The 25,632-nt window shown below is 40.4% G+C and overlaps 1 protein-coding gene across 5 annotated transcripts in view; it reads right to left on the minus strand.

Annotated features, from left to right (window-relative positions):
• Positions 1-25,632, minus strand: part of rhbdl1 (rhomboid, veinlet-like 1 (Drosophila)) — a 63,545-nt gene that overhangs the window by 2,843 nt on the left and 35,070 nt on the right. For all 5 annotated transcript variants that reach the window (XM_037756084.1, XM_037756088.1, XM_037756086.1 and 2 more), the window contains 5 exons: positions 25,271-25,495; positions 24,212-24,360; positions 23,993-24,105; positions 3,799-3,899; positions 589-649 (listed from right to left, as the gene is read on the minus strand). In XM_037756084.1, the coding sequence (XP_037612012.1) occupies positions 589-649; positions 3,799-3,899; positions 23,993-24,105; positions 24,212-24,360; positions 25,271-25,495 (649 nt within the window). The remainder of the gene's footprint in view (positions 1-588; positions 650-3,798; positions 3,900-23,992; positions 24,106-24,211; positions 24,361-25,270; positions 25,496-25,632) is intronic.

Below are 25,632 nucleotides of genomic sequence, written 5' to 3' on the forward strand. Positions count from 1 at the left end.
TATTTGTTGTTGTTTGTTGCTGCTCTCCCAGAGTCTTAGCTGAATAAATACTCACCACCGGTAGTATAAAAGTATAGCAAATGTTAATTCAGTCTTCACAGTATCTCACAAAAACGATGTGTCACATTTTATTCGGAAATGCTGTATTCCCTGTTTGTAAAACACTGAGGAGAAATATAACGTCGCAGCAGAGACTCGCTGCTCTCAGTTCGGGGGCGGCAGGCTCGGGACAGATGGAGGGAACATATTGCTCACTAATGAAAGTCGCAGTGTATCGGCCCTCGTGTGGAGGGAAAAAAGGACAAGTGGTTATGACTCAAATGCTTTGAAAACAAAGCAACGTGTCCGTTCGCTGAGCCTCTCACTCTGTGCAAGTAACAAAGATAGCACCGTCTGTTGCTCAGCTTTGAGAGGTTTTTAATCCTCACTCAGGTGACAAATACTACATGTTGAACTGTGAACAGGTGTGCGGACATTAAAATATGCTGAACATGCAAGACTATTCAATGAGTGAGCAATAAATTCAACGGAAACAGCAACAGTGGGAACAGAAGCGCAGGGCTTTGGGAGTAAATCTGGACAACTTACTGCAAACTAGTGCCAGGATCATGCGGAGCAGCTTGTATGGACAACGCATCCCGGCCCAGTTCTGCAACACAGAGCGGAAAAGTGTCTCGTCAGCGAAAACAATCATGACACAAACAACCATTACATATATGAGCATATTAACAGCCTGGGAAAAAAACGCCTCAGTTTCTATCCTCTGGACATATTTAGACCTGAAAGAAAGACTATATCCATATGAGAGAGGACGACACACAGATGCGATTATACACCTGGCTGCTCTCCGCTTACTGGTTCCAGCCCAGTGGCACTCCATTAATTAGGGCTAAGATAATTTAACAGAAGGAGAAAATGGGCCAATAAATAGCCGTTGTGATTCCCCTGGGGTGGAAAAGAACAATGGCATCCTGACTTAGAATAACACATTTACTCCGCAGGATGAAAAATTGTACCAATCACATCCCTCCTTAATATGACCCAGGGCCAGTGTTTCTTCTCTTCTCTCACAGAGAAATGGCGAACGCCATGCAAAATTAAAGACAGGAGGAGTATATAAATAAAACCTGCCATGTTTAAAACAAGCGAAGAGTGTCAGCGCTTGTATTTCCATAAATAAATGATTAAAATCATGGAGGGGAGAGGTCAACACAGTGGTGCAGTATGGAGGATGGAATCTGCCAAAATAATAAATAAATAAATAAATGACTTGATAAATAAGTATGCCATTAAATGTACCAAAAATAATATTAGAAATAAATGTAGGCATTAATTGATTGATAAAATGTGACATAAATTGATTTTTCTATTTTGATTTGCTTTTTTTTAAAATGTATTTACCTTTGTATTAATTCTCCTATCTATCTACTCTTCTATTTAATTTTCCCTTTTAAATACAAAATAAATGCAAAAATTAATAAATACATTTAAAAGTTAATAAAAATAAATAAATAAAAGGGAAATTAAATAGAAGAATAGATAGGGGAATTAATACAAATGTAAATCAATAAATATATATCTATTTTTGTCACATTTTATCAATTAAATAATGCCTAGGCCTACATTTATTTTTGATATTATTTTTTGTAGATTTAACGGCATATTTATTTATTTATCAAGCCATTTATTTATTTATTCATTGGCAGGTTCTGTCCTGCATAGAGCAGAGGAAGAGGAGGAGGCGGTCTGAGCCTGGTGGTGTGCTGTGGTGTTGCTGCGCTCTGATGGGAGGCAATTTGCTTTGACGTGCCTTCACTCACATGAGAAGGGCAATCTTTAACCAAACGACAGCCAATCCATTTAGCCTGTAACACATCTTGTTATCGCACTGCTGACATTGAAATGAAGAACTGCTGAGGTAATCTGACATACGTGTGTGAGGCACTCATTCAGAGTCTCAAAGAAGGTGAGCTTACTGTTCAGAAGAGACAAACAACTCAACACATAAGTGCTAGTTTTTCTTGCAAAATTGAGTTTGTGCGCTACATAGTTCCAAGATGTATTCTGACAATTTAGCTGGAGCTGCATGACTTCTGGGGTAGTCACGTACACAGCGGCGCTTGAAAATCTCTGTTGAGCGAAACGGATGATGATGCTTGATGGCAGATGGCCGTGAATTTACTGGGTCGAGACTGGACGGGGTTTCAAGATTTCCTTCAAAAACACAAACTAGAAAACTCATCAGAGCAGAACTAAGACGTGCCTTAAAGGATTTCTCAGCAACAAACAGGCATCAAGCGTAGAAGAGCAAATAAACTATCTGTTAGCTGCTATGTGAGCACACAGTTACAGTTACAGAGTCTTTGCTTTTGGTGCACTTTGATTTGTGTCCCTGCTGGCGTCTCCACTGCCCACAGTGAACAGCAACATTAGTTAAAGTGATTCGTCAGATGTAACACCGCCTCGAGAGTTGAAGAGAATGTGGAAGGCATTTCACATATAAACCATGTGACAGAAACAAGTAAATACTGGGGAAAAAACGAAGCTCTCAAGCAGCATCAAGGGAATCCACTGCTTGTTTTTTCGGTGGACATAAATAAACACAGTCAATAATTAATGGAAGTGTCTGAAATGCCACTTCACTTCAGATTTGTCGATACCAATGACAAGCACAGTGAAAACATGTTATGGTGGGGTAAGCAGCTACTCAACAACAAAGTTCAAAGAGTTTCTCCAAAGAGGTCACATGGAATATTCAATGGCACTTTTCCAAAAGCTGCTGGGCAATAAAAACTATTTAACATATCGATGTCATCTAATGCATGTAGCAGGGAAAACCACCAACAAAAACATCTATTGTAAAAAAAAAAGAAAAGGAAAGATATACAAATGTAGGGCTGTCAATTGATTACAATATTTAATCACGATTAATCGCATGATTGTCCATAGTTAATCGTGATTAATTGCAAATTAATCACACTTTTTATCTGTTAAAAATGTACCTTAAAGGGAGATTTGTCAAGTATTTAATACTCGTATCAACATGGGAGTGGGCAAATATGCTTGCTTTATGCAAATGTATTTATTTATTAAAATCAATTAACAACACAAAACAATGACAATTAGTGTGGTTATATATAATATAGTTGTCCAGAAACCCTCACAGGTACTGCATTTAGCATAAAAAATATGCTCAAATCATAACATGGCAAACTGCAGCCCAACAGGCAACAACAGCTGTCAGTGTGTCAGTGTGCTGACTTGACTATGACTTGCCCCAAACTGCATGTGATTATCATAAAGTGGGCATGTCTGTAAAGGGGAGACTCGTGGGTACCCATAGAACCCATTTTCGTTCACTTATCTTGAGGTCAGAGGTGAAGGGACCCCTTTGACAATGGCCATGCCAGTGTTTCCTCGCCAAATTCTATCATAAATTTAAAGCGTTATTTAGCTTCCTTCGTGACGAGCTAGTATGACATTTTCTAGTTTCATACGATACCAGTATCTTCACTCAAGCTTTATAACTGAGCCCGCTACAATCTAAAAATAGCAAGTTGCGTTAACGCTTTAAAGAAATTAGTGGCGTTAAAACAAATTTGCGTTATTATCGTGTTAACTTTGACAGCCCTAATTTATATATATACACTGTATATATATTTACAAAGCAGAGCACTAAACACCCAAGAGTGTGGTGTCCTTCTCACACCATGCATGTGGCTCTGACATTTCCTCTCCATTGAAAAAAAAAAAAATGCTTTCAGATGCAACAATGGAGGCGATGATGATGACAGTTACCATGACAACGTTGGCCAGATGCGCTGAGCACAGGGCGTAGACCCCTCCGGAGCCCCCCACCACTGGAGCACGCATGTCGGTGATGGACACTGTCAGCGAGCCTGCAGAGAGACACAGAGAGACACAGAGAGAGAGAGAGATTAGGAGCGTATCGACGTGAGAGAGGGAGAGCATGCAGTGCAGGGAGAACAGTGTGTGTGTGTGTGTGTGTTGTGAGAGAGAGAGAGCAAAGGACAGCAGCGGGGAAAACAAAGGGACAGTCAGATTACTCATCACGCAGCAGCACAAGTCACCTTCCTCGGAGCATTTTTCTAAAAAATCTCTGATTAAAAAAAAACAACCCCTCTGCTCACAGGGACTGTGCTACATCAGCTGACCTTCACATGACCTTTAAATTTACATCTAGAATACATGACACACACTCAAACACACACCCACGTGCTCTGTGTTGTGCACAGCTTTCCCCAGTATGTAAGCAGTCTGCTAAAACTGCAGCTGACTAATTATATTAAAACGGTGAAGAACTGAAATGGAATATTTCCTAATTGGATTTTCCTTCAGGATGCTGCAATTTAAAAAAAAAAGTCCATCTTAAAATGATCTCTGATCAAAGTGAGGCCACGAGAACACCGGCGAACCTCGCTGAAGAGGATAATTTCCAATTTTCGTGCTCTAAAGATGATTCGTGTTATATTCATGAGCAAAATGTAATCTGGGATATGTGCATATGGACAGACGCCAAATGTGCTGTTTAAAAAGTTATAATATGAAAAGTACAGTGGCGGTCACGGCAGTGACATTATGAAACACTATATTGTAAAGTTATTGCACACTTACGGTATATTATAGCTACATCCTTGATAGTGTTATGTATGAATAATTTTAATCTTTAATCTCATCTCAATCTCATTTTCAAGCAGTTATTTGATGTTGAAGTCTCGTCATTTACTTTTTTGGAGTGAGCACACAGGTTGTTTTCAAGTCCTCCGACTAATTACACCTCTAGTCAGGTTCCAGTTGGTCGGAGCCATGTTTTAAATGCTGTGATGTCACCAAACTCTTTAGGCTAATAACAGTAATAACAACGCAAACTATTCTTTCACTGTATACATGCAAGAATGTTCTGGATTGATGTGGCCAACTTTCTACAAAAGAAACGTAAGATGAATGTTTAAATACATATGTTTGATGTAACGATATATTTAGTCAAGATAAGATTGGAAATAACATTCTGTATATAATACAATTATTCACTAATTTTGTAAAATTTCATATTCATAAGACCAAATGGTCAGGAACTAAGCCAACTTTCCTGCATTTTATTAATGAATTTAAACAGTATAGCACCATCATACCCTATATTAAAAACAAAAAAGCCATTAAGACTTATTAAACGATTATAATATGATGTATATGACATAAACACAAACCCTAGCATTATGAAATGTATATGTAATTATTATTATTTATTTATTTATTTTTTGTTCAACTGTCTATGTTAATGAGCATGAGTTCAATACAGAAAGCATAAAAACAATAAGGTAAAAACGACGTGAACTGTCCCGCCCCTGACATACGCGACAAAACTAACAAGAGGCTATGGGAGCTGTCAATCAAGTCTGTGCACGCACACACAGTCTTTAGAAGAGGTCTAATCAGATAACAAGAGAAAACACCTGTGTGGGTGGACTACAGCTGAGAAATCATTCCGTCTCAAAGTATTAAAATATGTAGATTTATTGGCAGCGACATTCCAAAGTTGTTTGATCGATGTCCGACATTGTTTGTATGTCATTTCCTGTTAGTATAAAATTGTATTATTGTTTGAATTTTTGCATACTGACTGCTAAAACAGTATGCTATATTAGCATATAGTATATACTGTATAGAATTAGTATGCAGTATTGAACCTGATACACTACATGCCTTATAGCTGAATTACTTTATGGTCTATAATATTGGCCTCTAGCTTAATAAACCATAAAACCATACATAAACCATAAATAGCTACTGAGACTATACTCTGGTGGTTAATAAAAATGGGTAATGCATATGAAAAACACATTCATCTTGATCCTCAAAATCAATCGGCTTCGGAAGTGTTTTCTGTTTGCATTATGTGGGTATCTGCCATTCATACCTTTTGTATGAGAGAGGCCGGTTGAAACCTCTTTTATTCCATTCTTTGCTTTAGAGGTTTTTAAACGACCTCCTCTGGCAGAATAAATCAGGTATGAATATTGAATGTTGGTGCAAAATGGTGAGTTTACAATGACACTTTTGCTACTTGATATTTCATATATTTATTGGTGATGTGTAAAAGTATTCATAAGTGTTTCATCTTAACCAATCGATGGGTAAAAAGGTAGAATATACATTAAGAAATTAACAATTTTTTTGTTTGTCAACCTGCAGTTGACTCAACCATGGGGTTATTTATAAATATTAAGAGATGGAAATGATTTGAGAATAATGCAGTTTGAAAAATGAGGTATAAAAAATACAGAATTTGTTGCTCCGTATTGAAAAATAGACATTCAACCTTTTCACCCATTGATGGGTTAAAGGAACAGTGTGTAACATTTCGGGGGATCTATTAGCAGAAATGGAATAAACTATTAATAAGTATGCCCAGAATGGATAAACCAAACACTGGCTTTAGATAGGGCCTTTCACGTTTTCGCGTCAGCCACCGAAGATCTCCTACATGCTTAGCACACAGGATAAATTTCAGTTGGTTGCAACCTGCAACCTCACCGCTAGATGCCTCCAGATCCTACACACTGCACCTTTAAGATGAAAGATTATATTTGCTAAAGAACATTCTGAAAAGATGGTTGAAATATTGTATTACTGCCACCCTGTTGAAGGCACAATAGCCGAAAAACATCTGGTGAATGAGGAAAGGTGTACTGGAGAAGAGTTGTGTGACGTGATTGATGGACTTGAGTTGAAGCTCACACAGATCTGCACCTTGTTGTCTGCAGAAATGTTTTGCTATGTCCATTGTTGTGTATCTCAGTCTGTCGCTTGGCCAGTTATTAATGAGAATAACAAAAATACACTGAACAAATAGGCCTAGAAATGGACTGTACACTGTATGTATCCAGCAGCTGCTTTTAGCAGTCAGTGTGTGTTTAAATGGTGCAGCACGGTGCACCTGCCGCTGCATTCACCAGGTTGCAGAGACGCTGCTATGAAGTAGGACAGAATTCCAAGCAGGAGAAATCACAGTTGCAGTTGCTCGCGAGGACGGCGTCAGCCGCCGTTAATTATGCAAATGAGCTGATAAGGGAAGCGGAGAGGGCTGATAAAACAAAACAGCCTCTTTTTAATCACAGTTGGGCTTTGCTGGAGTTGTGATCTCAGATCTATAATGCATGTTGTAACATTCATATTCTGTGTGAGTGTGTGTGTGTGCGTCCCCGGCCGCGAAGAGTAAACATGGTCTTAAAGAACGCCTCGTCAGCCCGTGGTGGCAGTGATGATCATAGAGAGACAGATGGTAATCAGAGCGCGTTCCTGAGTCATTCATCTCGTCTCGCTCCGACACCTATGGGCTATTTTACGTGGATTTATGGGGCATATGAAGGTTGGTGCTTCAGCTAAAGATTTGAGGAGATTCACAGTGCCCCATTTTTTAGTAGTTCCACAAAATTGCAATTACACAGCGTAGCATACAGTATGTGGTCTCTGATCTCTTCAAAGTAAAGGGAAAATTGAATTGGAACAGCATCAACATCTGAGTTGGTCTTTTTTTGGTCTTTTCTGGAGCTTCACAACTTTTCTGCAGTTCATTTATTACTTCAGAGCAGTGGAGCTGGGAGACATATTTATGAAATATTGATAGAATATGAGAGTTATCGTCTGGGGTTTTTAGTTATGTAACAGCGATTTTGGTTCAATTTAGTCTTTTGTTGCTCTTAATTCAGAACAATTAAAGGTACAGTGTGTAGGATTTGGTGGCATCTAGTTGTGTGGTTGCAGGTTGCAACCAACTGAGTACCTGTCCCCTCACTCCTCCCTTTCCAAGACTGTGGTAACGCTGTTAGCCTCGCTCAAAGGCCATCTTTACTATATTAACACTACCTTAGAAGCAACGGAAGTCAGACAGCCACTGGCGGTACCACGGTTTTCACATTACCGCAGTTTCACAAGCGTGTCAGAAAACTACGATGGCCTTCAGGTGACGTAAAAACGTGAAAGGCTCTCTCTAGAGCCAGTGTTTGGTTTGTCCGTTCTGGGCTACTGTAGAAACATGGCAGAGCAACATAGCGGACTCCGTGAAAAGAACCCGCTCCCTATGAAGATATGAAGGGCTCATTCTAAGCTAACGAAAACACAACGGTTCTTGTGATTATACACTAATGAAAACATGATTATGAATATTATATTCCATTTCTGCTATTTTACAATTTTATGAATTTATTTTTACTTCTTTAGCAAAGGGAATATTAAAGATCACAATAACAAAAACTTGAAATCTTCTTCCATAACACTGACATATTATCACCTTATAAAGTTGACGTGGTAAACATGCTAGCAAACACTTGCCTACAGACACATCCAGCAAACAAGGACAACAACAATAGCATTCATTCGGAGCTGCGTTATTGGCCACCTGATGAACATAAGTTCAATATTCATTCACCTCTTAGCTCTGTTTTGCTCTCCAACAACTCCTGAGGGGAACATCTGTCTCTTTAGCTGCTAAATGCTGCACCGAGTTCACTAGTCACTAACTTTAGCTAGATTTGTTTGGATGCCCTCTGTGGCTGAAAATGCTGCTATGATGAGAGTGGTGGGAGTGAATCTTAACAGTAAAGATGTAGGCTGTAAAACCAAAAGATGAAGTTAAAAGCAATAAGTATTAGCTCCTTATAGCAGAGGGGAACCGCAGACTCAGGGGACACCCTTTACCAGCGACCCCCTCCACATACACATTATGACCTGATCCAATGTTATTATAAAAGTGTCGATTAGAGCAGCTTTAAGAGTAGTCACCACCTCTTCATATGAGACACTTGTCAGTGGATGTGACACCACCATCTGTGTGGGGTGAAGAAGAGGAGAAGACAACCCGAGACCTCCGGCACAGAGGAAGAGACGGGCTCCACAGGGGAGGAAACAAACTGCGCTCTCCTCCTGCTCGCTCTGCTTTGGTGAGAGGCTCCCAAATACAGTATGAATATTAAACAGTCCTGTCATGTGGGCTCTCCTGCTTAGGGGGGGATTTAAGATTTAGGATTCTCGCACTCAGCAGGCGCTGAGACGTGAGGTGTACGATTATTCCAGCGCCGAGCTGACACATTCCATCTCGTGCACAGATTATTTATTGTCGCCATCCTGACGTCGTCATCATCAACATCCTCGAATCTTTTTGTGAGCTTGCAACATCCGCGAGTGCACTGCAGCGTAGACAGTGGAAATTATGTACTCTGTGTGGCGTGTAAGTGAACCGCACACTCAGGGCCACGATCTACCGCAGTATAATCCCCAAATGCAGCTCCGAGAACTGAGCCTCTCTGTCAAACCAAACTTGCGACACCATTACTGTTACTCCAGGCTGCCCTTAAGCTATGGGTCAACTTTGTATTTTTCAGTCTCTCAGGGATAAGGTGCAGACAAGGGATGGTAAGCTGATCCAAGGCCAGGGTTTGACAGTGCCTGAGGCTGCGCCTCTCTGTAGCCACTCCAGTGGAGGCTGCGCTATAGTGCACAGTAAATGTTGCAATAAAAAAATCCTCTAATCCTCTAAAAATATGCCTCTGCACAAACACTAACAAACCTTTTCACAGTCTGCTCTCTAGAGTTTGTATATGTGGCTATCAACTGTGATTACTGAGACTATTACTGTCTATCAAGAGTCTCATTTTGTTGAATAGATGTTTAAAAGACGTCTAAATGGCTGTAGATGTCTAGACTAAAAATAGGAAACATAGGGTTTAATAAATTGAATATATTAGATCATATTAGTCCATGCTTTCTATCAAAAATCAAGCATTTATGTATATAGATTTAGCCGACACAGAAAAACATCAGCATCCATTTGGAGATGTGCTTCAGGCGACCCAACGAATATAAATCCAATATTCACTCTCTTTTCAGTTCTGTTTGGTTTTCATCAGCTCCTGAGGGAAATATCTGGCTCTTTAGCTGCTAAATGCTCCACTATGTTCATCAGTTAATTGCAAATTTTGGAGTTAAGACAGAAGATGTAATCGGGGAAAGCAAAACTTACATATCACCTAACGCTTAATTTGTAAAGATATCTACCAGAAGGACGTCTGAGAACATTAATATGCATTGATTGGTCAGCTAATAAATTACTCAGGAGAGGACAATTAAAGGACAATGTGTGTTTATTTATTCAGGTGATTGAGTCAGTATTGGAAACATGCAAATCTGTCAACTCACTGCTGTGCTTTTATTCATTTATTCAGTCTATTTGTGTGAGCTATTAGGAAAAACAACCCATATTTATCTGTTCATGTTTTATCATGAGGCATGAACGATTTGTAAGACAATTTTTTTTGTTGAGTCCATCAGGATTACCATTCTGTCTTTATGAAAAAGTAAAAAGCTCACAGGACAGTATCAGTAAAGGGAAACCTCTACCCGTTGATACTGTGGCATTGTTGCAGTATTTGTACACACTTGCCTCGGACAGATCTATCCTGTATGCATTAAATCTTGTGGCCCTGCACAGAGATGTGCTGTAGTCAGCAGCCCTGTAGTCACAGGGCTGCTGCTAATAAACTGGGGAAATGCCTGATCAGATTTATTTACTAAGTGCAAACAAGAAGCGAGGGAGACTGATGGAAAGAGTGGAGGAGCGAGTGCCTGAGGAAGGGTGATTCAGAACACACTAGAGTGCAATCATGCAATCATAAATACAGCTTTTTTTTCTCTGTGTGTCATTTTTTAAATATTCTGCTGCTCAATTAAAGAGAAATAGCGCTCTAGTTTCTGTTAATTCAGCTAATGGTAGTCGAGTAGTTACAGCGCACACCATATAACAGCAACGTCCTGGGTTCGATTCCGGCCTTGGGACCCTTGTTGCATGCCATACCCTTTTCTCTCTCCTCTGTCAAATAAAGGTGAAAATGTCAAAAAGAAAAACAAAATGCTAATCATGATGTGAGCTGTTTGTACCTCTTGCTTTAATTATTTTCTCACTCAAGCTAAAAATACAATAAGTAACAGATAAATTAGTCCACACTGCGGTTTGTGGTTCATTTTGTTCGACCAGGTTTCCTGAGGTTGAGAACCTGTTAACTAACAGACGTAAATATAACAATAAAGTTTTTATGTGGTGCCACCTGAGGTTGGCTACGAATAACTACATTTGAGTTCATAACCAACGTGCTCGACCCTATAGTTATGATGTTTCACATCCGTACAATGTACACATGAAATCATAATTATGGGGCTCTATGTAGGGGTCTAAATAATAATTATACTCAAGTCATTTTTGGAATGAAGTGATTAATCATTAAGTATGTTACGTGTCAGAGAACAGTGAAAAAGGCCCATTATAGCTTGATCAATACCCGATTTTTGAGGCATTTTTGAGTTGGTTGTTATTTTTATAATAAATGCACAACATAAATAAACATTTTTAGATATTTTTTTTTTTTAAACTGTGCCAAAGACATGTCAGCGGGACATTTTGGAGTTGAAAATAAACCTGTACAAACTATGTAATGGCAAGACTGTTCATATTTTAGCGTTTCAATTTGCTGTTACTTATCGGCCAGCATATGCACCAATACCAATATATCTGCAATAAGCTAAATTGGCTGTATATTTACACGGCCATCATAATTGGGGACCAAGGTGACCAACAGTCCAAAATGCAACAATGTTCAATTTACACTGTTATAAAACAGGAAATTAGAACTGCAAATGTTTAGTAATTTTGTTAAATAAATGACTTCAACGCTGTATTGAATATCAAAATAGTTTTATATTAATTTTGAAGCAACAGACTAATCAATCAATCGTTTTAGCGCTCGCTTCATGCATCAAGAAGGGGGAATGTTATCTGATTTGGGAAGGCAACTTACTTTAGTTTTGGTATATGAGCAGACACTGCACGCAGGTGACTGGAATAAAAATAAGTAAATGTCAGGGTGACTCAACTGGAGGCAGACCATCTGTCACATGGTCTTTTGTCTACATTATAGTCTATTTGAAAAGCTCATATGCTTTCAAATGTCATTTAATAGAGTGGCGTCCATTTCAAAGCCTCATTTCAACTATAATAGTGCTGTCAGACTGGGGGAGCTCTATTAGAGATATTCTCTACCTGAGAAGGAGATGGACTCGTCTGTGTCATCCAGACAGAAAAAAGATAAGAGAAATATCATCTCCGTCGCTGATGCTTTCCTTAAAGTGGAGCAGCACGACTCGCAATCAGTCCTCATTCAATCTAACATCTCTATCCATCTCCTCGTGGCCTGACGGAGCGAGGAAAGAAACCCTTTTGGGATGATGTGAACGGAAATGAACGGAGTCTGCAAAGTTTTACTTATGTGCAGTGTCAGGATGTGAAGGGAACGTCCGAACTGTCAGCATCCTCAAGGTGACGAAACACTACACACCTGCGCTCATGCAGAGAAAGGGAAACACAAACCCAAAAGCCAAAACACAACATTAATCAGGAGCTCTCCTGTCTACATTCACACAAAAAAAAAAGGGAACATGAAAACAATCAGCATCATCGATGCCCAGCTCTGGCCTGGAGGAACGGATACAATTCATCACTTTCACAGTGCGCCAACATGGCCACTGTAAACACACCTTGCCCTTGGTTTTCCGTAGAGATTGATTCGGTTTGTTCTAACAGTTTTCTGCCCTGTCCAAATTTGCCACATGGGGAAAAATATGATAATATTTATGCTACCCCAGAGCCCAGGGGGCATCAGGAAAAATCAATAGTCTACACAAGTCACATCCTCCGAGCTGCTGGGAGGAGGCAGCTCAGCACAGCACCGACCGTCAGTGGGAAAGTATAATCATATCTGATCTGGGTGAGTGTGCGTGGGCATACGAGCACGCCTATGACAGAAGAGGCAACATTTAGAAATTAGTAAGTGTACATCCAAATAAGCCTAATGCTCCTGAAGTTGTGTACGCCGTTACACAAAAAGCTGTATTCTTGTCACGCCCAGAGCGCTTATCACTCACGACTGCTTTTCGGCTAACAAGCACAATAGCTGACCTTGGGTGAAATTACTCAAATATTCCACATCCTGATGAAAAAGAGCATGAAATCACTTCCTGCGCTCAAGGTTACGAAGCCACCGTGATGGCTACAGCGAGCGTGATGTGCTTCTTCATCGGGGGAACCTTGAAACTAAAAGACCAAATGTAATTTGAACTGAGCAGAGAAATAGCTTCCTCTCTAACCCCAACAGAGTGCCTGTAACAAATATTGCCGTCCTCGATTGGTTTCACACAGTAGATGCAAATAGACACCCATAAACACAGTGGGCTCGCTCCGCACGCACATGGGCTACCATCAGTTAGGCTGCATTACAGTAGAAATATGCATATTCCTCGGTGTTGTTATCAGCGGGGCTGCAGGGGGTGGCTGTGGAGGAAGTGAGACCGGTGTCACCTAGGAAGAGTTGACTGTGAGGGTGGGATGGGGGGGTTGGGAATTACCATAATCACGCTGGCAGCCTCTGCAACACACCAAGGTCACCCTGCCTCCTCGGTGCTCAGTTCAGCTCAGCACCAGGGGAGTACATCAGAAACACAGGACCAGACTCCTCAGCGCTGCATGCAACACCAGGGATAGTACACGTATAGCAGCCTGCAGCTAAGGGCTGGCTAAAAAGACAGAAATCTGGCCTTGTGCACTAAATATTGCACGGTCACAGCCACACACTCCACCAACAGGCCTTCAAAAGAGCGAGCGAGCAAGTAATGATTGGTATTCAGCTGGCAATAGCAACACAAGGACGACTCTACAGCTCTCACGGTCCTAAAAGAACGTCTTCTGCCTTCCACAGACCTTCTCAGATTCACCTCGAGTCAATCAAATCAGCGTGTCGTTAAATATCTCTACACCAGTGCTCGAAGTGAGTCAGAGCCAGAGTCTGAGAGTCAGAGACCGAGTCACATCCCTCTGGCACTGAGAGTAATTCATCCAGCTCTCTGTTCTCTGAAGCTTCCTCTCTCTCGTCAGCGTCGGAGTATCTGACTCAACTTTGCTTCAAGAAAATCTCACATTTTCACCCCAAAAAATCCAACCGTCAGTAACTCATTGAGCACCACTGTGAATCAACTTTTAAACATTTTTTTACACGCATTTCAGTCGTGTGTTTAATCAGTATCAGCAGTACATTTACAGTTCTTGAATTGATGGTGTTTTTGAGCTGCTTACAAAGCTGTACTAGACTATAAAGTATCAGTAAGTTTCATGGAGCACTTAAAATAAAACTGTCAACTGGAAGTGGACCTTGAGTTGTTTTTGTCAAACTACTTCTAGAAGGTCAAAAATACATTTTCAGACTCCACTCATGTTTTTTTTCAAACAGCATTTTAAAGAAAGCTTAATGTATTTTGAACCTGAATGCTTCTTTATCGCACAGAACAAAGAATCAACAAATAACAGTGAATAAAATCCATAAAGTCAATCTGTTACCAAATTGAAAATCTAACATCAAAGTAGTGAAGCTATATTTTAATTTTTCCAATTACTCAATTGAATTGATTGATTTTAATCTTGTAAATTTGATCCTAAAGCTGTATTTCTACACCTTTGGGATTCCCATGGAATAGAATAACTTGCCGCCTGTGTGCCTCGACCAAACATCAGACGTCAGCAAAAATGGATGATGGACAAAGTCACTCTTGGCCACTCACCAGGGCTCTCCATTCGCTGGCAGCAGATCCTGTATAATCATATTTACCCTGCCTAAATATGTGCAGTGCGCTTTTTAAAGAGCATCAATCAGTTATATAACAGGAACATGGGAATGGTAGAGTAACACAGGCAAAAAAATAAGCCTGAAGGCTTCCAGTCATTTAGAGACTAAGTAAGCTTTTATTAGCTTGAGAAACAATCATCCGGCTAAATTGAGACCCGCGATGCAGCGGAAAGCGGACACCGCCGCCGTCCTCCCCGATATCAGCACAACATTAATCAACTGCTGAAGGATTAAACATTACATGTAAGTTGGCGTGGCGCTTTTAAGTAATGACAACATCAGCTAGCTTGCAACAATGAGGTTATACTGACATGCAGCCATTTATCACATTTCCATTACAATTTCCCAACAGGCCTCAAACGATATCAGACCACATGTCTCTTCCTCCTCTTGACTGAGGACAACAATAAGCAGCGTGAGCACTGAGCTTTCTAACACTGGCTGGCCACTTTATTATAGTAACACTATATTCTGTTAACGGGCTCCTAGACACACGGAGGAGAAAATCCTGCTGCATAATTCAATCCGTGCTCAGTGACACGGCGGAACCTCTCAGGGTTTACAGGTCGCTTACTCAGGTGAATATTTTTGAACCTTTATTCATCCAGGGACAGTGGTGGAAGAAGTATTCAAATAATCTACTTAAGTAGTGTAGAAGTTTTAGCAATGCAGCTGAAATGATCGATTAGCTGACAGAACAATAATCTGCTATTATGCTGATAATCTATTCATCTTTTCAGTCAATTTTCAAGCAAAATTTCTGAAAAATGCCAAATATTCTCTGCTTCAAGCTTCTCAAATGAGAGGATTTGCGTTTTGTTTTTACCATATATCAAGATGAACTGAAGATCCTTGGGTTTTGGACTTTTGGTTGAGCAAAATAAGACACGTGAAGATATCCCCTTGTGCTATGAGGAGGTGTGATGAGTATTTTGTCACTATTTTTGGACATTTCTAGATATAAACTATTACTTAATGATAAAAATAATCATTAGTTACAGCCCAAATTAGCACTAAAGTGTATTTAAAGTACACAAGTATTATTGGCCCATTACTATTGATGCATTTATATATAAGCGGTACGTTTATAATAATAAAATAATTTTATATTTGTCGAGGTGGAGCTAATTTGAACTACTGTTGGGTCGTTTAATTTAAAATAATGCATCATATTTTATATTCTGATCATCGGTTTGGTATGTACAAATTTTAATCTGAAAAGTAACTGTAGCTGTTAAATAAATGCAGTGGAAAAAAAGTACTGGAATCACAGAGGAAACCATCAAAAATATACAAAAACATTATCAAAGATGAAAGAAACACGCCTCTATTATGCATTGTGTGTGTTTGTTTGCATGATTTTTCGACCATTTTAACACATGAACAATAAAAGTTATTTGCAGTACTCTCCCATCAAAAAAATACATCCTCATCATCCTCACAAAATACTTTCTTAGCCATATTTTATGCATGTTAAAGTGATTCTAATGCATGTTATATTTGTAACGATGGGTATAAAACTGTTTTATATCTATGTTTGTAACTGTCAGTTCATCTTAAATATTACACTCATATATAAACATAATTAAACTGGTATCCATGTAATGTTGGGAACCTTAAATATATATAAATAACCTATAAATACCAGACCCAAGTTTGGTTCACTTCAGTCCCACATTTCACTGCGACAATGGAAGGTGCACAGAGAAAGCAAAGACGACAGAGGAGAAAAAACATGGAGGTCCAGCTGAAGACAAAGCTGGAAGATATGGAGGTTGATCCATCATTTAAATTCTACCTTAGTTGCATGGAACGACAAATAAGGTGTGGGTTTGAGGACGTCAACAACCTGTGGAGCCAGGAGAGAGAGCGGATGCAGAGGGAGATCTGTAGCCTGAAATCCAGACTGGATGAGGCTCAGACTCAAGTCCACTCTTCACAGTGGGATTTCGAGACTCTGACATCGCAGCTGATAGATATCAGCACAAAAGCTCATGATGACTTTGAGCAGCTGGACAACCAAAAGCATGAGAATAATAACCTCATGGCTGCACTGAAAGAGGCTGATAAGAAACGTCTCCAGTGGCGGGACAAGTGACAGAGATGCAGGAAAAAGAGAAGATCAAGGTCACGTACGCTCTGAAGAACGTCAAAGACCAGCTAGAGAGTGACCGTCTCCAGTGGCAGCAGGAAAAAAACCTCCCTGCTGGAAGAGATGGAGAAATGCAATGCTTTCTATGTGGCAGGAGAACAACACCCTCATAGCTGCTCTGAAGACGGCTGAGCAGCGACTGGAGAGTCTGCGCATCAAGTGGCAAGAGGACAAGTCCTCCCTCCTCTGGGTCGCAGAGGTCCTCCAGCAGAGTCTGGGGGAAAAAGAGCAGGAGTGGGAGAAGACGGAGAGTTCGCTGAAGTCCCGGTTGGAAGATCTCAAGAGCCAGATCAGCAAAAAAAAAGAAGAAGAAGTGGTACAGAAAACTTTTTGGCTCCAGAATTCCAAGCTGAGGAAAATAACGGAAAGCTCCTGTACATAAGTAATCTCCTCTTGCAAAAATAAAAAAAAACATAAAACATGTATATAAACACAATTGTTGCATGTGTTATATTTAAGGATTTGTATATAAGTAACTGAATACATTGTTTTATTTTATTTCATTTCATTCTAATTTAAATACTTGTATACACTGATCAGCCATAACATTAGGACAGCATGGGCACCTTGACCGGTCTGCGGCTACGCAGCAACATATGCAACAAACTGCGATGCACTGTGTTCTGACACCTTCCTATCGGAACCAACGTTAACTTTTTCAGAAATCTGAGCTACAGTAGCTCTTCTATTGGATCGGACAACACGGGCCAACCCTCACGGTTTACCGGTTTTCCTTTCTTGGACCACTTCTGGTAGGTCCTGACCACTGCAGACCGGGAACATCCCACAAGAGCTGCAGTTCTGGAGATGCTCTGACCCAGTCGTTTAGCCATCACAATTTTGCCCTTGTCAAAGTCGCTCACATCCTTACGCTTGTTCATTTTTTCTGCTTCCAACACAAAGTTCAAAATGTTCACGTGCTGTCTAATATATCCCCCCCCACTGCCATGTTCCATTGTAATGAGATAATCAATGTTATTCTCTTCACCTGTCAGTGGTCTTAATGTTATGGCTGATCGGTGTATGTTCTATGTGTGTGAAGCATGAAGGGGCTACAACTTACATTTCACTTCCACTCACACACTTTCACATTCACACCTGGAAGCTGCCCAGAACAACCACAGTCCTACTGGACACAGAGAAAAGCTTCACAATTCGAATCATTTAAAATCTAAGTTGAAACAATCTCTCACATAAGATAGAAGAATCAGGCATGTAGTCAGGGGTGATTAAGTGTCTTTCCTTCAAATATTGTATTCCTTTATGGCACTTTTATTACCATCCTTATTTCCTATTTGCATATGTATTTCATTGCATTTTTATTGTGCTTTTTATTGCACTACGTATGCATTCGTTTTTGTAAAAGCCCATCTGGGAACAAGCATTGCAAATTAAATGCTGTGATTTGTGGCATTGTTCTGCTCAGTGAATATTTCTATGCGTATGTTGCTGTCCCCATTAAAATAAACAGAAATAAATAAATAAACCGTAACAAATCCAATTAAGATATTTTTTTTTAAACAAGATTATTTTTCTGCAACAGCAAACAGAAAAGAGAGTTGGATGACATGCGACAACCAGGACACATGACACACACTTTTGCTTTCTCTAAATAAGGGTCACACACACACACAACTTTTTCTTTACAACCACAAGCTTTAGATGAGAAAGCAACACACTCCGTTTCCACTAGAATTTGTTGATATTTCAGCAAAAAATCTGATGTTTCAAAGAGAAACTTTTACTGCAGGTCTTTGCTGCCTGTCAAAGTCAATTCTGCGATCTTCAATGTGACAAAACAAAGAGCAGAAAAAGAAATCATAATATAGTATGTCAACACTAAAACCTTGAGCTGAGCGGGACCTGGTGAGACAGCTTGCTAGTGATGAGAGGCTGCTAGGGGATTTGGATTGTCTCAAATGTAAGGTGTTAGAGGAGGCAGACAGCCCGGGGCTCACACGGGGCTACGAGGAAAAAAAACACGGCATTCTGGCACCTGTTGATGTCCTGAAGCTCACGAAGAAGCTGAAGGAGCTGTTGGCCCGAGGGAAGGAGAGATCCAGAGGAGAAAGGATGGGAAAAAAAGACAGTAGATGGGAGAAGAAAAAAAAAGCTTCTTCAATGTGAAGCTGGACTGAAACGTTGAACACGACTCGACATTTTACATTCATCACGTCAGAAATCGTGTGTTTCGAAACACGCGGAGCTCTTCATCTGTTGTTAGTGCAGCAGAGCAAAGCGAGAGAGGACAAGAGGCGAGGTCTGAACAGCACTGTCAGAAAATAATTACAGAATCGCTCCTTTTGTCAGCACACTTCCAAGGACGAAATGTGCAATGTCATACTTTATTTTCGCTACAGTACAGGACCAGAGCAATATCCAAGGTTTACAGATGCGTACATAACGCCATCTGACCTACACAGATTAAAACTTTGTCCTTTGTGAAACTCATTTATCTTTTCTTTTTCAAATTGCAATATTCATTATTTCCCACAGAATGACTGCAGAGATGCGTATTCATGCGTGTGAGATATATAGTATATCTGTGAGAAGGATTTTCACAGTATTTGATGCATCTTCAAAAAGGGAAATCTTTCTTTTTGGCTATGAAAGCAAGCCCCGCGGTGCAAAAATTCTTGCGGTGTGTTAAGGCACACGCATAAAAGCATAATACCTGCAGCACGTTGCTCCATAAATGCACCCACCGTGTGCAGCTGTAACCTGAAAGCTCCGCTGCCCTACAAAAAAATAACAAGCAACATGCGCACAGGAGCTGATAGCAACAGCCGACATCATTGAACTCATGAGCTAGAATAAGACTGCATGAATATAAACATGAGGCAGCCATGGGCAACAAAATGCGGAAAAAAATTTCACTGAGTAATCTAAAGCACTGGGCAATTTCTAACATCCACAAGCAATCATGGGTTTACAAAGACTGAGGGAAAATGCAAGGCAGTGAAACACTATAGAAACACAGTCTGCACACACATATTAGATCAGTGAAAGGAGGATTTAAGGAGGTACATGAACAAAATACATGGATCCTATAGTTCATATATCTACATCTATCTACCTAACATAGAGTCAGGTAGCCAGCGTGGCTATAAAGTTTGTTCAACTTCAACATCAAACAAGGTTAAAGATAAAGGAAGAGTGACTCATATCCTTTCAATTTGTAAATGTCAAACAAGGCCTCTAATAATCATTTGTTTGGAGCTTGTACACATTTGTTATGTGTCCTCTGTTGTCATTTCAATTCATGGCCTTTTAGATCTTTCTAGACATTTATTTCTCAGACATTCTGCAAAGAAACGACCGCTTAACCTAACCTAATATGATGCAAAATGTACCTTAAAGGGGTACTTTGGTTGTATTGAAGTGGGGTTGTAAGAGGTTCTTATCCATAGTCAGTAGATGGCGGTCAACACGCTCCGTGTTTGGAGAAGCAGACAGGAGTTACTGCACAGAAGCAAAGCAGTGTACTGCTGTGGACGGGGCCGGCAGCAAAACATATTATAGCCACCTAAAAAAAAAATCGATATCAGTTGAAGTGTACGCTATATTTAGAATACTTTCACCGGTTTACCTTGCCGTCAGACAGCCCTTTCCAACGCTGAACTGAAGCCGTTGTATCCATCTATGATCTCACCAAAGCCACCAGACTCCATCGAAAAAATCTGTAATTTTACCTCGCAGAACACAGGGGTTGCTGGTCTACCGTTGCCTCTTGTGTGTGACATCGGTAAATCCAAACTAACCAAAGTCACACAATAACACAAACAAACTAACAGATTGAGGCAGCTGTAGGCCAGCAACCCCAGTGTTCTGCAAGGTAAAATTACTGTTTTTTTTCCAATGGAGTCTGGTTGCTTTGATGAGAGCATAGATAACGGCTTCATCGGAAACATACAGACTGTATAGCTGTCTGACAACAAGGTAAACCGGCAAAAATATTCTAAATATAGCGTACACTTAAACTGATATCGATTTTTTTTAGGTGGCTAAAATACGTTTTGCTGCTCTCCCCGTCCACAGCAGTACATTGCTTTGGTTCTGTGCGGTAACTCCAAACTGAGGGCGTGCCGACCGACATCTACTGTAGGTGATACACTAACTATGGATAAGTACCTCATACAACCCCACTTCAAAACACCTGAACTATCCCTTTAAAATAAAAAATAATTGATATAAAAGCCAATTTGAAGGATTGCTAATTCATTATGTTGACTTGCATAAAATGAAAAATCTCTCCATGCAACAATGCCATCCTCACCACACCAACTGGCCACTGAAAGGTCATTAACCCCCACTCTTAAACTCCAAACACCCAGAATGACACATTACAAAGAGTCCAGGTGCACTTCCCCACCTGCTTTCTAATGGACTAGTTTCCAATAGATCACAACATTTGTGCCAGCACAGCTCCCCATCTCCACTCCATCAACCCGAATCAGAAGGTGAAATCATTATGCTGCTTAAAGTCGTTCATCATCTTGTGACCGTGAGGCAGCTCAGCTCTTCCTCACTGTTTAGGAGGAATTCATTTATTATATTGTGTTAAAAGTTAAATGCAGAAAAAAAAAAAATCTAATTCCAGACAGTTACACACTACTACACTACAGTACTACACAAATTTAATTTTTGATCACGGCTGTGTAACTCGAGCATAGAAATTCGAATGAATGCAGTTCAACGGCGGGCTCTGGGGGCAGAACTATCACCATCTCCTCGCGGCTTTCTCCTCCTTTTTGATTTCAGGCTGCAGCTTAAATCTCCAAACAGCATCTCAAACTGCACTTTGGCTAAATCCCCCGAGAGAAACCCTGCATCACTCTCCCACTTTTTTTCTCCTCTAAGTCCCATGCTCACTTGCTTTCTCTCTCTCTCTGTCATCATTGCTAAAATAAATCAAAGCTACAATAATTCATGAGTGTTAGTGTGTGTGCATGTGAGTGTATTAGGGAGTGAGGGGTTTGACTTTTACACAGTTTTTGAGCAACTTTAACTCAATTGTAATGCTGTACGTGCAGAGAGAGGACATGAAAAGGTGAAATAAAGAATTTGGACTTTTGGTCACATACAAAAGAAAGCCTAAAAATCCCGTTACTGAAAATGAACCAATATAAATCAACATGAATGAGGTTATTGCTCTCGACAGTAATCAAATAATGGTTAGCAAGAGATTTGGGAGATCCAAGACAGAATTTGTTCCCAGTGAAGATGAAAGGGGGAAAGAGGTTTATGCAGCTGTGTTGATATGACTTCTGAAAATGCGCATTAACAGCAAAAAACTGCAGTGAGAAACCACATCCAGCAATCAGTACAGATTTAAAAACTTCCAATCTCCTAACTGGCTTGGAGGAGGATGAAAGTTAATGAGGTTTCTTGTCAACAAAGACTTGTGCTGAAGCCCGACCTCTGGGCAACGTGAGTCACTCCGCTGCGTTCAGTTTGGTGACCGTTTTTTACCAAAGGTCCTCGGCCTCCAGCCGGGTCGCGTTTATTATCAAAACTATCAAACAGGCCACTCATGGATGTCGGCTTGATGACAGGATGCTAACAAATTCAGCCTCACTGGAGGTGCATTCGATGCTAAATATAACTGTTGGTTTTTACAAAGCAAATATAGAGTCCAATACAAGACTTTTAAAGGGTAACTTTGGTATTTTTCAACCTGTTATTGCTCGGGGAAACTCACAAGGTCAATGTACGTCCACTAAAAGTGCTTGTTTTTGCCGCTGACAGGCTCAGATTCTTATTATAAGTGTCTGACAACATTATAGAAAGGACCCTACAGAGAAATAAAGTTTTTTCTTACCTTTCAATTGATCCAGTCTGTTTGTTATTTTGTGTCTCGCTCGGGGAAATCTCGTTCGGAAATCTCGCGTCACATCCACATTGTCGAAATCAGCAAAATACTTAGCAGTGACATTGAAAATCTTTTAGATAACACTAAGCTACACTTTCTGTACTCCAAACACAACAAACTCTGACAACACCGGTGTCCAGTGGCAATCCTCTCTCCACTCTCACTCACATTTCCACCGTTGTGTTGTTTTATTTCTGTGTAGGGACCTCTCCATAATGTTGTCAGTAACAATCTGAGCACTTTAAGAGGACGTACATCGATAGTGAGGAGTTGCCCCGAGCGATTACATTATAGCCCGTTTAGCGGCTGCCATTGAAAGCTTACTCCCTCAATACTGGACCAGTTTCAAAAATTGTTGTCCCCATTAGTCAGTTAGACATAAAAACATGGGAAAATAGAGTCCAGGTTGAAAAAATACAGAAGTTACCCTTTAAGTTGATAAATGATGAAGGTACCAGCAAAACAAAAATCAAAGCATTCTTCTGAGTAGTAGACTTACAAACAATAATGAAACAAAACAAGCTAGGTCAGTACAAACACACACACTGCAGAACAGAGAATAAACAGTCTTTGCTTTTTTATGTCATCATTTTAAAAAGGGAAAGCACTGTCCATATAACACCGCAGATGATCTAAAACTGTCAGAACATTTGCTAACAATATCTAAACTATGTGCTACATCACTGCATAGTTTACACCAGTGGTTCCCCCAACACATGTCCACCCACACAACACATGTACACACTTTTCAGCTAAAAATGACCCCATTAATAGCGGTTATAGGACTGTATCTTAACTAACAAAACAGCCTAATCATGATTAGTCGGAATAAAAGACGTCAGCAGTTTTATTCTACAGTATGTGGCTGTGCAGATTTGCATATATATATATATACATATATATATATATAAACAATGTTGATAATTTCAAGTGTATTTCTTTTGTTTTGTTCAAAATTTGAGCCGTCATGTCATCAATCTTAGCTGCAGCATTATTATTTTTAATGTCTTCCATTTTTATATGCTGGCAAACGTAATGTAAAACTGTGTATTTGTGTTTAATTTAAATGTCGGCTCATTTTTCTTATGTGGTGAAACGTCATTAAAAATGTACAGTAAAGAAATGGAAATGAACAAATCTTGCGGCACCTTTGGCCCTGTCTTGAGGCACTCACTTTAGGAACCACTAGTTAACATAATAATACACTTATTTTAGAAAGACACTCACCGGCCAGCACTCCCGCCATGTAAAGCAGACTTATTCGTAAGATGCCGTGGACCATCTCCAAAGGAACGCCAATCATCAGCTGCAGTAAAGCGTTGAACCCCAGCTGCTCCAAACTGTGGAGAGAGCACAGAAAGAAATTCAAATGACAGCATAAGATATAAAAGTGAACCAGTCCTGCAGACATTAACATGAGGTTAAGTGGAGTTTTCGTGAACGTACCCAACGTGCATGAACATATAGCTGAAGAAGCGCCACACTTGTGCGCGGTGGCCTGGATGGTAGACCAGAGGGCTCTTCATGAAGTCGGGCTGATAGGTCTGCAGTACCCACTTGTTTAGCATGATGCCGTAGCACATGAACACGATAATCTGCAGCAGACACACAAATGACACCAAACTGTCAGTTCTTGCTGACATACCCATTACACGCTCTCTCTGCAGACTGCTGCCCTACAAAGGTGCAAAACAAAACCCATTGTGCTTTATGAGAGCCACGTGACGTTTTCTTCTCTTTCTGTATTCCTCAGCTGATGCTTATTAGGCTTGTGGAGACAATTACTGCCCGCAGAAGAAAAAAAAAAAACCCTCGGCACATCTGGTTCAATTCCATTAATTTCTTTTCATAGAATAATGACTCATTGTCTCTGTGAATTAAAATGAACGTGAACCGTTATTATCACATCCTCATTGTCATTACAGACCATTCAGTGCCATTTGGAGGCATTATAAGAGCACTTGGCTTTCTTTCCTCTGAATTATGATGATTTCAGGGGAAATTATGAAGTTTTGTGAAAAAGGCTGTAGGTTATTTCTGCAGCTTAATCCTCAGCCATTCAACAGTGGTCTGTGAGGGTGTTAGAGGTTTTCTTTTTTCCCCCAAATGAACATAATAGGTTATTTAGTGCCACTGCGGTGGCCTGGGTGCTTACTGACCTGGTTTCTAAGTTTCAAAATCAGTGTCTGAAAAAAAAAAAAAAATCCCTGCATGCAGGCTGAGTGAGGGTTTCAGCTTGGAGCAATGGCATTAAATGCACCCACTAAGCCCCCCCCCGACTCCCAAATGGGTTACCAGCTAATATCAAGCTCACAGTAAAAGCGTGTGATCAAAGGCAGAAAATCTTTTCAGGGGGTCTGAAGCGAACGACTGAGCCGACAGAACGGTCTAAAGTCAGGGGGGGGTTGTGAGTTAGTGGCACATGTTTTTAGGAGCATTTGAATTAGTGGGATCAATCAGTTTTATATTCACTTCAAGTCGATGACGTCGCCTCCTGAATCTCACCTGTACGATGGTGACGATGGCGATGAAGACAGGCGGGGGACACAGGCGGTTCTGGTGGAAGTACCAGCGTCGGTCCGTCTCGCAGGGCAGGATCTCGTAGGCCACATAGCGAACAAAGCGCTTGTACAGACCCAGCCCCGTCTCGTCCAGCAGGATCTCCCTCTGCAGCGTGCGGCGGCCATTGGCGATGGCCCGTCGGAAACTGCTGGAGCGCTTACTGCTCATCTGAGGAAAAAGGTGAAAAAACATGCTTGTATTACTCTTAAGAGCTCAGTGCAATGTCTTGTGGGCTTGGATTTGAAAGAAAATTAGACAGATCTGTTTACTTATACCAAGACACATTTTCACTTTCTTTAAAGGAA

Source organism: Sebastes umbrosus, chromosome 20 (assembly GCF_015220745.1).
Source record: "Sebastes umbrosus isolate fSebUmb1 chromosome 20, fSebUmb1.pri, whole genome shotgun sequence".
Classification (NCBI taxonomy): domain Eukaryota; kingdom Metazoa; phylum Chordata; class Actinopteri; order Perciformes; family Sebastidae; genus Sebastes; species Sebastes umbrosus.